This window comes from Eubalaena glacialis, chromosome 14, assembly GCF_028564815.1.
Source record: "Eubalaena glacialis isolate mEubGla1 chromosome 14, mEubGla1.1.hap2.+ XY, whole genome shotgun sequence".
Taxonomy (NCBI): Eukaryota; Metazoa; Chordata; class Mammalia; order Artiodactyla; family Balaenidae; genus Eubalaena; species Eubalaena glacialis.
In genome coordinates this window covers 93,753,273-93,767,320 of record NC_083729.1, presented here as the reverse complement: position 1 = coordinate 93,767,320, position 14,048 = coordinate 93,753,273, and the positions used below count along the sequence as shown (strand labels likewise).

Below are 14,048 nucleotides of genomic sequence, written 5' to 3'. Positions count from 1 at the left end.
GTGGTTAGCACTCTGCGCTTTCACAGCCGAGGGCTCGGGTTCCATCCTCGGTTGGGGAACTAAACTAAGATCCCGCATGCTGCAAGGTGCGGCAAAAAAAGAAAGAAACAAAATTTTCCAAACCACTGCAGAATTTCTGTTTTGTTCCAGTTTTGTCTGTCTGTTAGAACTGAGAGCTAAAGTTGGCAGCAGACACGCTCAGACGTAAGCAAACATCCTCTGTGCCCTGATGCCTGGTCAATTCCTACGCTGTCCGTTCCCCCACATCCTGATGCCAGGGCAGGAGGACAAATGTTTTAGGTAAAAGGCTGGACATTCTTATAATGCTTAATTTTAAGTAATATATTCATTATGGCACAAAAATATAATAGTTTTAGCTTTCTTAACCTAGATAGTTTCTCTGGCAAACATGTATGAATTATCTACGAGGCAGAAAAATTCCATTTTTGTTTCAACGGGCATCACAGGAGGTCACCCTTGGTAAATTTTTAACTTTTAAGATATGATCACGCGTATTCAGACCTTCCAGGTAAGAAACCTTACCCTAAAACCTAAGTGAAGCTTCAGTGTGTAGTTAAGAGCGTAAGACACACGGGGAGGGAACAGCCCTGGCTCAACTCCCGAATTACCAGCCACGGGTCTCCAGGGCCCTTTTCCTTTCTTGTGAACTGCACAGCAGCCCTGTGAGGACTCACACAGCCAGAAAAGCAGTAAAGGGCAAGAGAGGCCAAGCTGGTGTAAAGAAAGAATTAATGATTTTACATTTATATGGAACATATTTATTAATAATCTTATTCACTGTGGGTTTGGGAAATAGTTCCTAAACAGGACACAAAAAGCACAAACTTTATATAAAGAAAAAGATCAATAAACTATCAAAATTAAAAAAAAAAACTTTTGCTTGTCAACAGACATTTATAAAAATGAGAAGACAAACCGCAGACTGGGAGGAGACATTTGCAAAATATGTAGCTGACAAAGGGCTTGTATCTAGAATATATGAAGCACTGTTTCAACTAAATACTATAAGAAATAACCCAGTAAAAGTTAGGCAAAAACCTGAATGGTAAATTTGCCAAAGAAAATACAGGAATTGAAAATAAGCACAAGAAATGATACTCAGCTTCGTGAGTCATGAGGGAACTGCAAATAAAACCACAAGGAGATAGCAGTACACTCCCCCGAAAGGCCAAAACTGGAAAACATCAACCGTGCCAAGTGTGGCTGAGGACGTGGAGAAAACGGACCCTCAAACGCTGCCGGTGGGAACACGAAATGGTACAGCCTCTTTGGAAAACCGTTTAGCCGTTTCTCCAGATATTAAGTGTGTGCCCACCAAACAACCCCACCATTCCACCCGAGAGAAATGAAAGCACAGGACTTGTACGCGAATGTTCACGCAGCTTCATCTGAAACGGCCAAGAGCTGGGCACCACTCAACTGGCAACCAACAAACGCAGTAAATCCATAAGCAGAAGTGACTCAGCAGTAAAATGAATGATACTGACTCCTGCACCACGGACGAGTCTTAAAATAACGATGCTGAGTTAAAGGAGCCTAAAGAAAACAAAGGGTACGTGACCGAATGGTTCTATTTATACACAACTCCAGAAAATGCAAGAGCATCCAGAGCGACCAGCTGCCTAGGGATGTGGGAGGGCTACAAATGCAGGCAGGGACTTGCGGATGAGGAGGACGCGTGTGACCTTGACTCTGTGTACGTGTCAACAATGACCAAGCTGCACATTAAACTGTGCATCTACTGAGGCCCATTCGTTTCACCTCAATAAAGCTGTTTCTAAAAAACTGCACACTGGAATGATCTTTAACCTTTGAAAAAACCACTGCTGTGGGTGGGATTCTGTCCCCTAAAAAGACGTGTTGAGGGACTTGCCTGGTGGCGCAGTGGTTAAGAATCCGCCTGCCAATGCAGGGGACACGGGTTCGAGCCCTGGTCCGGGAAGATCCCACATGCCGCGGAGCAACTAAACCCGTGTGCCACAACTACTGAGCCTGCACTCTAGAGCCCGTGAGCCACAACTACTGAGCCCATGTGCCACAACTACTGAGCCCGCATGCTGCAACTACTGAAGCCCGCACGCCTAGAGCCCGTGCTCCGCAACAAGAGAAGCCACCGCAGTGAGAAGCCCGTGCACCGCAACGAAGAATAGCCCCCGCTCACCGCAACTAGAGAAAGCCTGCGCGCAGCAACGAAGACCCAATGCAGCCAAAAAATAAAATAAATAAATTAAAAAAAATTTTTTTTTTAAATAAGAAAGCTGCAGTGTATCATGCAGACAGCATTGTTAGGGCTCCTACTGCAAAAGACATGTTGAAGTCCTGACCCTGGTACCTGTGAACATGACCTTATTGGAAGTGGAGTCTCTGCAGATGTAATTAAGGCACAAGCTGAGGTCACACTGGAGCAGGTGGGCCCAACTCCCATGTGACTGGTGTCCTTACAAGAGGAGACACACATACAGAGGAGGACGCCACATGGAGACAGAGCCACGTGAGAGAGGCCAGGGTGGGGTGATGCCCCACAAGCTGGACACACAGCCCTGCAGCTGACATCAGAGGCACGAGGAGAGCTGCCACGCTGATTTCTGACCCCGCGTCTCCAGAACTGAGAGACCAAACATCTCTGCCGTCTGAAGCCTCCCAGGGTGTGGTACTTGTTACCACAGCTCTAAGAAGCTAATGCAACCACTGTTTCATATTAATTCATAATTCATAATATTAATTTCATAATTCATATTAATTAACTTATTTAATGATTGTTTCTAAAAGTAGATTTTATGTAAGAGAATATTTGTCTAAAGTCTATTTTAATCACAGAATGGCCACTGGGTCGCACAGATACACAATTAAGTGGCTGTGTTTCCAAGATATATAAATACATATAAAATAAATAGCACTGTTTCATTTTAATAGCATCTCTCCAAAGTACTATAAAGCACACGTTTTAGCCAATTGTAATTTTTTTTGTTTTTATAAGTGATTTATAACTGATACATCAAGTTTTGTTTTTCTTTTAACCAACAGAAAAGCAATTTATAATGATTAAAATTTATAATAATTAAAATCTTGGCATTTAACTGTCATAGTAAATCATTTAGAAAACTTTATATGAGTGACAGCAAATTTACAAATTGACTCTGCTGAGGCCGAGGTTCTCTCCCAAGGGTCTCTGAGCAGCACAGAGACACAGAACAGGACCTTCAACCCTTCAACCGTCCCTTTAACACACACTAACTTTAAGCATTAATACTATTTTTAATTTCAGCATATACCCCCTCAACTGTATGGAAATACTTTAGGTGACTGAGAGGAAAACATTTCCCTTCAGAAAATAAGCCTCCCAAAACCACTGAAGAAGGAAAACCGGAAGGTCACGGTCCATCCTTTGGTAGATACATCCCTCTGTGTGGGACATCAGAGGGATGGACATCAATTTAACTTACTCTCTCAGAGTCAAAGGGGTTTAACCTGGAATAAAAGAGGCACCTCAAAGCCAGTGTGCTTTCATTCCTTTAGGGAGGAGCAGACCCTGGGCAGGGATGGCTACCAGGCCCCGGGGTGGACGGTGGGGCCTGTGGCTTGGATTCAATTAAGGGGGGGGTGAGAAGGGTGAGGAAGGGGTGCCTGTAAAACCTGTTAATCCAACAGGAACACTTGTGTGTTACACATTTTTTACAGTGAGATAATACCGGACATGTAACGTGCGAGTCTGAGGTGCACGGCTGCTGGTCTGACATGCTTAGTGTTGCTGTATAATCACCCCGGAGCATCAGTGACACCTCCGTCACGCCACGTGGCACAGCCCTGCTGACCGCCGTCACCGTGCCGTGTGGCAGGCCTCCCTCCAAAGCTCGTTCATCCTCTAGTTGCAAGTCTGTGCCTTAAACCACCCCTCCCCAGGCCTCCACTCCCTGCCCCTGGACCCCCATTCCACTCTGGTTGTAGATTCTGCATATAAGACAGAGAACACGCTGTCTGTCTTTCCCTGTCCGCCTCATTCACTTGGCACCGTCAGAGCTCATCCCTGCTGTCAGGACTGGCTGGATTTCCTTCCTTCTCACGGCCGAATAGCACTCCAGTGCGCGTGCGTGGGTGTGTGGGTGTGAGAATTACACCCTTAAACACATACGAGAAGGCACTGCTACCTCTCAAAAGCCAACACTGGCCAGCTGACACCTCCCTGGACCAAAGAGAAGAAATACTTGCTATCAGTTGAGCTCACTGTTGGGAAGATTAAATGTGCTCTTGCTGAACCGTTAAATGAGGACAGACAAAATGGCCAAGCTGCAGTTTTATCCCTCTGTCTAATAGATTATGTTTCTAAAACTAAAATACATACGCTGGTTTTTCAGTCAAAAGATGGGTCCCGGGCTTCCCTGGTGGTGCAGTGGTTGAGAATCCGCCTGCCAATGCAGGGGACACGGGTTCGAGCCCTGGTCTGGGAAGATCCCACATGCCGCGGAGCAACTGGGCCCGTGAGCCACAACTACTGAGCTTGCGCGTCTGGAGCCTGTGCTCCGCAACAAGAGAGGCCGCGATAGTGAGAGGCCCGCGCACCGCGATGAAGAGTGGCCCCCGCTCGCCCCAACTAGAGAAAGCCCTCGCACAGAAACGAAGACCCAACACAGCCATAAATAAATAAATAAATTAATTAATTAATTAAAAAAAAAAAAAAAGATGGGTCCCCCAGATGATCGGCAAACAGCAGACAGGTTTGAAGGAAACACTCCCCCAGCCCACCCCGGGCACCGGGACGGCCCAGTTCCCACCCGACAGGACGCTGAACCAAGGCCGGGAGCTGGGCCCCTTCATGGCCTGGGTCCTTCTCCCCCTTTCGGGACTGAGTTAAGAACAGAACCACGGAAGTTCTCACCAAAGCGCCTGGCCCCCAGCAAGGGCTCAGTCAGCATGGGGGCCTGATCCGTGTTCCCTACTCTTAACCAAGCAAAGGCATCCTGCTGCTGGAAAATGATGCCATCCCAGATCTAGAAGGACAGGAGATCCAAAGCCTTCCTTAACCGCCATAAAGTAAAGGTTACTTCTGTCTGCACCCCCTTCCTGGTCCTGGTAACCCAGCTTCACCAGGAAAAGCGCAAGAAAGCAGAGCACAAGCGAGTCCTCCCCAGTGGACTGCACAGAGGGGCCCAACGTCAGCCGCCTCATCTGATACCCCTTTGTTTCACGCAGGCGGGGGGAGGAGGGGGGCACAACTGAAGGAACAAGAGGGGAGGACCCAAGGGTCCTTGATCTGAGCTCGAGACAAGGGGGCGATTGCAAAGAGCCGGAGGCCAGACCCGTCTTTGTGGCCACAGCTCAGCTCAGGCACCACGGCAAGAACCCACCAGAGACCACGTGTACAAATACGCCTGCTGTGTGTCAATAAAACTTTATTTGTGGACACTGAGTTTCATGTAATTTTCCTATGTCATGAAATATTTTTTTCCTTTTTTTCAACCATTTGAAAAATTAAAAATCCATCCTGAGCTCGTGGGCCACCTAGGGGTCATAATTCGCCAGCCCCTGGTCCTGCATTAAACTTCCTTTCTGAGCCGGCTGGCAAAGACTTGATTCTGAGATGTCCCCAGTTAGTTATAGACCCCATGTGTCTGAGGCAGAGCCAAGGTGACTCTGAGAATTTTTAGGGGGGGGAGGGGCTGTGGATCGCACAGGTGTGTTTTTCATTCAGGTTTCCTCAAAAAAAACTGTGTTTGGGTGCAGCACAATTTAAGAGGGAGAATAAATAGCTAAGGAGTAAATACACACACACACAAGGGTATATCTTGGATGGTATTTTCAGGCATCAGGCACTTTAGGAAGAAGGGTCCATGCCCGGGAAGGTACGAGGAACAGCTTCCGAGCCCACAGGGTGGGACAAGAGCTTCACTGAATGAACCCACGGCCAGAGCAGGAGGTCAGAAGTCCTGTCCCCGAATGAGGAGGTGGCACCAACGCTACCTGCACGCAGAGTCCTCAGGTCCACCTCCATGGAGAAAGGTGACGTCCAGGGGTCTCTCAGGCACGTCAGGTTCCAGCCACACTTAAGGACACATTCTAGAGCTAAGAGGCTCCCGTGACACAACTTTTTCCTGTTGGGACAAAGTCTAAACGAGATGAACCGCCTGCCGTGACTCAGCCCTCAGGTGTGGAGGCTGACGGTCTGCTGTACAAAGCAAGGAAAGCACGTTTCAGGCTGTACTGGATACTTTAAAATAAAAATCAATACAGGCAGCATTCTGTTCTAAACAGTTTGGAGTTTGAAGCCGGAAGCAGTTTCACTAACTCTTTTTTTCTTTTTTTTTTTGGCTGCGTTGGGTCTTCGTTGCTGCGTGCGGGCTTTCTCTAGTTGCGGCGAGTGGGGGCTACTCTTGGTTGCGGTGCGCGGGCTTCTCACTGCGGTGGCTTCTCTTGGTGTGGAGCACGGGCTCTAGGCGCGCGGGCTTCAGTAGTTGTAGCGTGTGGGCTTCAGCAGTTGTGGCTCACGGGCTCTAGAGCGCAGGCTCAGTAGTTGTGGCGCACGGGCTTAGCTGCTCCGCGGCATGTGGGATCTTCCCAGACCAGGGCTTGAACCCGTGTCCCCTGCATTGGCAGGTGGATTCTTAACCACTGCACCACCAGGGAAGTCCTTCACTAACTCTTATGTGCTCTTTAAACACTTGTGTTCTGTTTTAGAGCACAGTCTTCAATTTAAACTTAAACATGTTTTCTGGCAGTGAGCACAGCCCTGTTAGTCTCTGATGGTTTTTCTGCCAGAATCCATAAACGTGCTGAGAAAACGGTGTGTGAGTGAGGGGGTCAGAGTGGGAGTGGGTTTGTGCTACTTTGAGGTGCCCAATGTCACAGGTGCTCAGTCCAGCGACAGCTCCTGGGAGGAACACCTGCAGGTGACCCTCCAGGGCCCAGACGCCGGTGTCCCTGGGGCAGCCCTGAGTCTAATGTGGCCCAGCCTCGACGTGGCACACAGTAGGAGATGGATGAATGGTAGCCGAGTGAGTAATGCACGAGGTACCCTTCACCGGATGACAACGCCTGCCATCAAGCTGGTGGCGAGGGTTTTATGAGATAATAAACGACACTCAATAGCAGCAGTGATTTTTATCCTCCTTTTAAAGAGGAGCCACCTGAGTCCATCAAGGTTATCTGCCTGACCCAGCGGCCTGAACTGGGCGTGTCTAACCTCAAAGTCACCCCTCCAGCTCCTATTACCTGAGGAACCCGATTTCATACTAAAAACAGGCTTCCTATAAAACTAGGCAAAAACCCTGACTCTCTAAATCGATAAAAGGCTCTTTTCCTGGCTGAGCTCGAAGTCCTAAAACAAGTAAACGGTCACTTCTCTGAACCCGGGGACAGAGACATGGCAGAAGCCTAAGCCCCTTCTAATCACCAGGGGACAGTACAGCAGAAAAAGTGGGAAAATGGCTCCTCAACCCAAGGCAACAAGCAATACACCTTAAGAATGATTCTTCCTTCTGTAATTTAAACTCGAGACAAAACAAAACAACCTAGTTGTTTCAAAGGCCATTATGACTATATAGATAACCACCCCCTCGGACATAACAGATAGTCTCATTCACGGGTACTTCTGCCACTGTCTGAAAATAAGTGAAAGTTGGCTGGTCTTGAATGTCATTTTACATATCTTATTTCTTTTAAAGTGAATTCCTTAGGACCCCGAATCTGAAATTAAAACTACTTTTGGTAAGTTTTCACTCTTGGATCAAGAGCAGATTGGAGGCAATTTCAGGGGTCACGTCCACCCGTGCCCATCTGGTCAAGCAAGAGGGGGCTCAGTATTCTCACTAACCTCATACTTAAAATTTACAAGTCAAACTCTGAAGCTTTAAAATTCTGTTTAATCCAGTCAATTCAAAGTTAATACACTAATTGTAGCTAAGAGACACCTGATGTGGTAGGGAATAAATTCTAATAGTGTAAGTATCAGTACCAGCCAGAGTCAAAAATTTTCAAATAAACATCTCCCTCCCAAAGTACAGTTCCTGTAGTAAATTTGTAGACAAATTTAATATAAGTTTAAAGAGCTTTCTTGTCAATTTTTTCCTGTTAAGTTTAAGTGAAGAATTTAAAATAAACTCTAAAAGCGAATTTATAGGAGAAATATATATATATATATATAGTATTTAACTATTATATACTCTCTCTATATATAAAACGTATCTATTTCTCTCACCACCTGAGTGGAACATTCAAACGCGTAGATCAAGAGTCCACAAAGGCACTGAGGCGCCACCCAGCACGCGTGCGGGAGAGGGGTCCCTGCAGCCTGCTGTCAGCTCAGGGTCCCCACCCCTCGCGGCAAACACAGCAGTTTAAGCAACAGCTCGATGCGCAGGGGCTGCTCAGAACCTGTAACCTAAGAAAAATTCAACAGTGGTAAGAAAAACTAACACCGTGCTGTTTTAGGCCAATTAACGGTGGAAACAGAAAACCCCTAACCTTTTCAGTTAGAAAGGTCTCCCTCCCTCCCAGGTTACGTTCAAAAGTTGCCCTGCCTTCCTTTGTGAAATCCATGTCAACACCGAAGAACACCCTGCCGCCCACCCAAGACACCACCCGCGACCCTCACCGTCAGAACGCAGAGAAAAATCCCTCTGAAACGCGCCCTAAGAAGCCCAAGCGATGTGCCTTCCGCCAGCGGCGGGCAGGTCTAACCCTCCCTCTGCGAGCCTCTGCCCTGGGGGTGTAGCGAGGCTGCGGGGCTGGGGAGCCGACGCCAGGGGCTCAGCCCGTCGCCCCTCGCCGCGCACCCCCCGGCCGGGCCGGGGCTCAGGCTGCCGGGCCCCCCCTCCCCCTCCCCCTCCCCCTCCCCCCGGGCTCCACTCACCTGAGCGCCTGCTCCTGCCGCCCCGGGAGCCGCAGGCTGTCCGGCCGGTCCCTCCGCCGGCGGTACAGCCCCGACTGCGAGAGCTCTTTGAGCTGTAGAGCCGTCATGCTCGCGCACCGCGACCCTCGGAGCCCGGCACCGGAGGGCGGGCGGCCGCCAGGGCTGGGGACCGGCCCGCGCACACCTGGCCCGGGGAGCGGCCTGGGGCGGCGGCGGCGGCCGCGCTTCCTGCTTGCCGGGTACACACCCTCCCGCGGGCGGCCGTACCTCCGCGCCGGCACCTGGGAGGGCCTGGTGCTCACGTGCTGCCGCCGAGCAGAGCCCGGCCGCCCTGAGCAATCGCGCCGGCCCCTGCGTGGACCGTTCCAGCATCGTTCTGCATCAAAACTGGGCTGAAACGCTCCAGAGAGGTCGTGACTCAAGAAGGGTCCTGCCCTGTGCTCTGTGCCAGGAAATCCACCGACACTTCACACGCAGCCGTCGGTTTCAAGAAGTGCCTGGTCATCATGAGCTCGTTGGGACGTTTTCCTTCAAACGGAAAAGCACAGTTCTGAAGGGCAGCAGGCCGGCTCCGCTCTCTCCACGGTGCTCTAAATCCTCTTCGGAAAGGAAGGAAGTGTCTTTTTTCTCCCCCATTAAGAGTTACTCAAAAATTCGTAACTGATAAAGGGAGGTGGTTTCTTCTGCCATCCCCCACCCCGCGATTCTCTACACCCAAAGCCGCCCACCGGGACGGGTCCCCTCGCGGGAGATGCGCACGCTGTCCGCCTACGGCTGTCCCCGCGTGTTTGACCCCAGCGGCCACCGCGTCAGGAGGGAGGGTCTGGTTCCTGGGGTGTGGGGTGTGGGTGGGTGTCTGCAGCAGCGTGGGGGACAGATCATAGGGGCGCGTCCTTGCCCCGGGCCCCGCGGGACGCCCGCGCGGCAGCAGGCGGGTCTGACTCAGCCCCTCTCAGGACCAGTCCCCGCCGGCGCGAGCGCGGGCCTGCTCTCAGCCAACAGCTTGGCTTTGCGGTGCCGGCAGTTTCTCTGCGTGTCAGCATCTTTCTCCCAGAATCCCCTCCAGGAAGAGAGCGCAGAGAAATGGGTCTGAAAGTTCTTTTCACACCAAGCGTTAAAGAGTTAATACATTCCCCTCTCTAGAAGGATCGGTATTATAAATTCAAATATTCAGGACCCCAAGGAAGGGGGCTCTGCATCTCACCCCTTCACTCGGGGCTGCGGCCCCGGCTCCTTTAGGGCTGCAGCCCTGGTCCCCACCCGCCCACGCCCGCCCCAGTGGAAACACAACTTTTTACAGTCACCATCAAAGTGTAACATACGTTTTTAAAGAAAATGCAGGGGGAAAATTAGTAATTTTGTTACCACACTAGATGTAATTAGTGACAAAACATTACCCAAAAAAATCGAGGGCCAAATGTATCTTTTCCTCTCTCTGGAAGGATACACAAAAAATTGGTAACATCGGGCGCCTGGGGGACGGGCAGAGCAGCGTAAGACAGCTTCTCTGTAACCACTGCTCTGTACCTGCTGGACTTGGAATGCCCTGCACATTCAAAAATAAATAGGAAAAATTTAGAAGGTTTACATATACCTTTTGCACAAAGCTCTAGGATCCTACTGAGACATAAAACACAGAAAAGTTTGAAGTTTACAGTAATAGAAACATAAAATTAGGATTCCTTAAAGCGCCTAATTCTTACATTTTTGTCATGACAGGTGAAAAACGCAGAGAAACAAGCACCAATCTTTTTTTTTTTTTTTAACTGTAGGCATCAAAACAGAATAGATGCCTGAGGAATAAAATACAAACTAATTGTAGCCACTGCAAACACAGAAGCCTCAACGTTGAAAAGGACTTGTTTCTATAGGAAAATGTACATAAGAGAGCTTGATTTTTAAAGAGAACTTGCAAAAGAGTAATGCAGCCTGCTGACAAGGGAAAAGGCTCAGAAACTAGTAAAGTTGACAAGACAGGAAACACTACCGTGTAGGACAAATCCTGTATTTGATGAGTCTAAAGTTAAAAGGATGTGAACAGGGGGAAGAAAAGTTATGTAAAACAAACTGAAACAATTCTTGCCTGCGGACTTTTAAAATGGCTGTGCTGACACATACAAACTTCAGTAGATCCATGCTTGTCACAACTGCATAAAATTAAATCCTGGGGCTTTGGGCAAAGGTCTTTAACCACTGCCATTTCACTGACAACACAGACAGTGGGAGACAGTGGTACCCTTCCCTCCCCGCCACATGCAGCCAGGGAGCGGGCCCCCATTTCTGGGAGGGAACAACCCCCTACCACACAATGGCTCAGGCTGCAGCCAGATGACACCCCCAAACAAAGGTTTCTGTGCATCTGCGTGGGGGGAGAGAGGGACAGAGGGCACAGCCCTGGGACACGGCAGGTGACGTGACACCAGGAGAGGCCCCACGTCCCCATCCCCGTCCCCGTGGTTCCCTCCTTTCACGCCCTCCCATAGAAAGATATCAGTTGAGCCTGGATTGTAGATCAGGCCTATTTTAAGTGAGTTCTGAATTTCAAACGACTGTCTTAGCATTTGAGGGAGGCCCACGTGGGTGTCCATACAGGGATGTCCATTTCGTGGCATAAACGGTCTCTGAAGGGCAGTGCTGCCACCCTTAGAGCCCAGCGGCTGTCAACGAACAAAGGTTCACAGAACGTGTCGAGGGGGCACCCCGGCCCACTCCCACCGCCGGGGTGGCGGCTCTGTGAACCTGTCTGTCCACTGCTCCCCCCGACTGCCGGGCTCTCCCGGGACCTGAGCTCTGACTCCCAGCAAAATGCGACATCAGCTCAGCGAGTACTTTCTTCTGCAATAGGTTTGTGCTCTTGGTTGAAATGACTAAACAGGAAGGCCCTGGAGCATCACACCGGGCCTCGCTCTGCACGCTGACCTCTGACCCCGCCCTCCGCCTTTCGAAGTGGAGGGGGGAGGCGGTCACGGACCTTCTGTGAATCCGAGGAAGGTCAGTGAGTCTCAGAAATGCATGCAAGCACAACACGCCCCCATCTCAGGGCACTGGCAGGCGGACTCACCTTCCGACCTGCACAGACGCCCCTGCCCCAGGGCGGGACCCTGACCTCAACCGCGGGCCAGATGCTGGTTAGAAGAGCCCCTGTTGTAACCCCCCCCATTTCTCTCTACCTCCCAGTCATCTCTCTGCCTCTGGCCTCACCCGCCTCTACTCTATCCTCCAAATTTCCAGGAGTTCTTTCCAAATGTAAACCTGTCACTCGCGGGTCCTGGAAAACCCTGTGGTGACCCGACGGCTGCTCCCCGTGTAAGCGTGGTCCCAGGACAGATGGGGCGTCCTGGCCCCAAGTCCTGCCTCTGGACTCAGCGCAGGGGTCCCTCTCACAGGAGGGCTTTGGAGACCCTTCACTCACTATCACCAGGGTCTCCATCCCCCCATCCCCCCCAGATAACAGCCCTCCCAGGGCAGCCGTGTAGCTAATGCATCGCTGCGTCTTACAAGGCCAGGTACGTGGTAGAGTGTGCGTTTGCTCAGTAAGTTCTCTGGTTTAGTTGTTCGACCAATTGATTTTGAGAGCCTCGCCAATTTATGATGATGGTACGTTTCAGATGAATGCTCCAGAGCTTTGAAACTGGTTTTGTTTTGTTTTGTTTTTGCATTTAACACTCGACATTACCTAAATGAGATTTTTTTTTTTTAAAGTTTTACTGTATTGCTTTATTTATTTATTTACTTTTGACATTCTTAAAGGCGTAAGCTTATTTATTTATTTATTTTTGGTTGTGTTGGGTCTTCGTTTCAGTGCGAGGGTCCTCTCTAGCTGTGGCAAGTGGGGACCACTCTTCATCGCGGTGCGCGGGCCTCTCACCATCGCCGCCTCTCTTGTTGCGGAGCACAGGCTCCAGACGCGCAGGCTCAGTAGTTGTGGCTCACGGGCCCAGTTGCTCCACGGCATGTGGGATCTTCCCAGACCAGGGCTTGAACCCGTGCCCCCTGCATTGACAGGCAGACTCTCAACCACTGCGCCACCAGGGAAGCCCAAAATGAGATTCTTAAAAGGCACATCCATTCCACAGTTTTGGAAAACTGTACTTTCCTGTGAGATTGCAAACACTCAGATGCTGCACATTTGTAGAGATAAGCAACACTTCCACCAGTATGAACACTTTCCATCGGGGCTAAGAACTAAAAGCCGCCCTCTACCCGACTCAGCCCAGTTCTCGCTGTACTTCTCAGTACCCCCTTCAGGCTCTGTGGGGTAAAGAAACCTAATTAGGCATCAAGCCCCTAAGACCCGTCCCCAGCGTTCCAGCGCTGATGGCTCCTTCTCGGCAGAACTGAGGGCTGCACCCTGGCTTCGGGGCCCAGCTGGCTGCTGGCCCGTCAGCAGACCAGACCAGGGGCCGCAGGCCTGCAGACGGTCAAGCAGCTGTACGTTTCCAGGCCATTAATTTCCTTGTACACACGCGGTAAGAGAAGAATTTTGTTTTGCAACCACTCTGAACTTAATGGAAATGAATCCTTTTTAGTTTAAATTTTATCCTATGAATAATCCCCTACAGGGGAAGTAAAGTTTCTCTGATAAAGCAGAGCACCGTCCTCCCTCCTTCCACACTCCCGTCTCCAAAACTCTCACTTCCAGACCCGCGCCCTCCACACGGGCCCCCAGGCGTGTCCCGGGTGTCACACGAGGGCTCGGACCTCGGCAATTCTCGGGAGCAGGTTCAAGTTCAAGTCGACCAGAGCAGAGTGTGAGAGGGCAGAATCTACCGTCCAGAAGAGTCAGAAAAAATCACCAAAAAAACGGTCCCTGGCCCGTCTGCAAGCCCCTCTGAACAGCCCCTCGACCCTCCTCTCGCCAAGCAGGCAGGGGGGCCTCAGCCGAAGTCTGAGACCCGACAGGTCAGCCATCAGAAACACAGAGAATCTACACGGGTCACCCACCGTCTTCTGCGAGACAATCACAGAACATTCCCAAAGCCACGTCGCAACAAGCAAGCTTTCCTGCGTCCTTCAAAAGGATTTAAAACAAAACTCCCGGTCACCCTCCCACCCCCAACCTTTCTACGGGGCCGAGGGGGGGACAAGCTGGTGCGAGGGTGCAGAGGGAGCCCGGGGTCACCCGGCTGGTGGGTCCACACGGGCAACATCCCGGCTGCAGCCGGCGGGCAGGCAGGCACACGAG

General features: G+C 50.5%; 1 protein-coding gene across 2 annotated transcripts in view; it reads right to left on the bottom strand.

Annotated features, from left to right (window-relative positions):
* Positions 1-14,048, bottom strand: part of LIMS1 (LIM zinc finger domain containing 1) — a 103,003-nt gene that overhangs the window by 35,230 nt on the left and 53,725 nt on the right. The window contains exon 1 of one of the 2 annotated variants that reach the window (XM_061210507.1): positions 8,864-9,074. The exons of the other annotated variant lie outside the window; for it this stretch is intronic. Within the exon in view, the coding sequence (XP_061066490.1) occupies positions 8,864-8,970 (107 nt within the window). The 5' untranslated portion in view covers positions 8,971-9,074. Of the gene's footprint in view, positions 1-8,863; positions 9,075-14,048 lie in introns of those variants that run through there. 2 annotated transcript variants of the gene reach the window in all.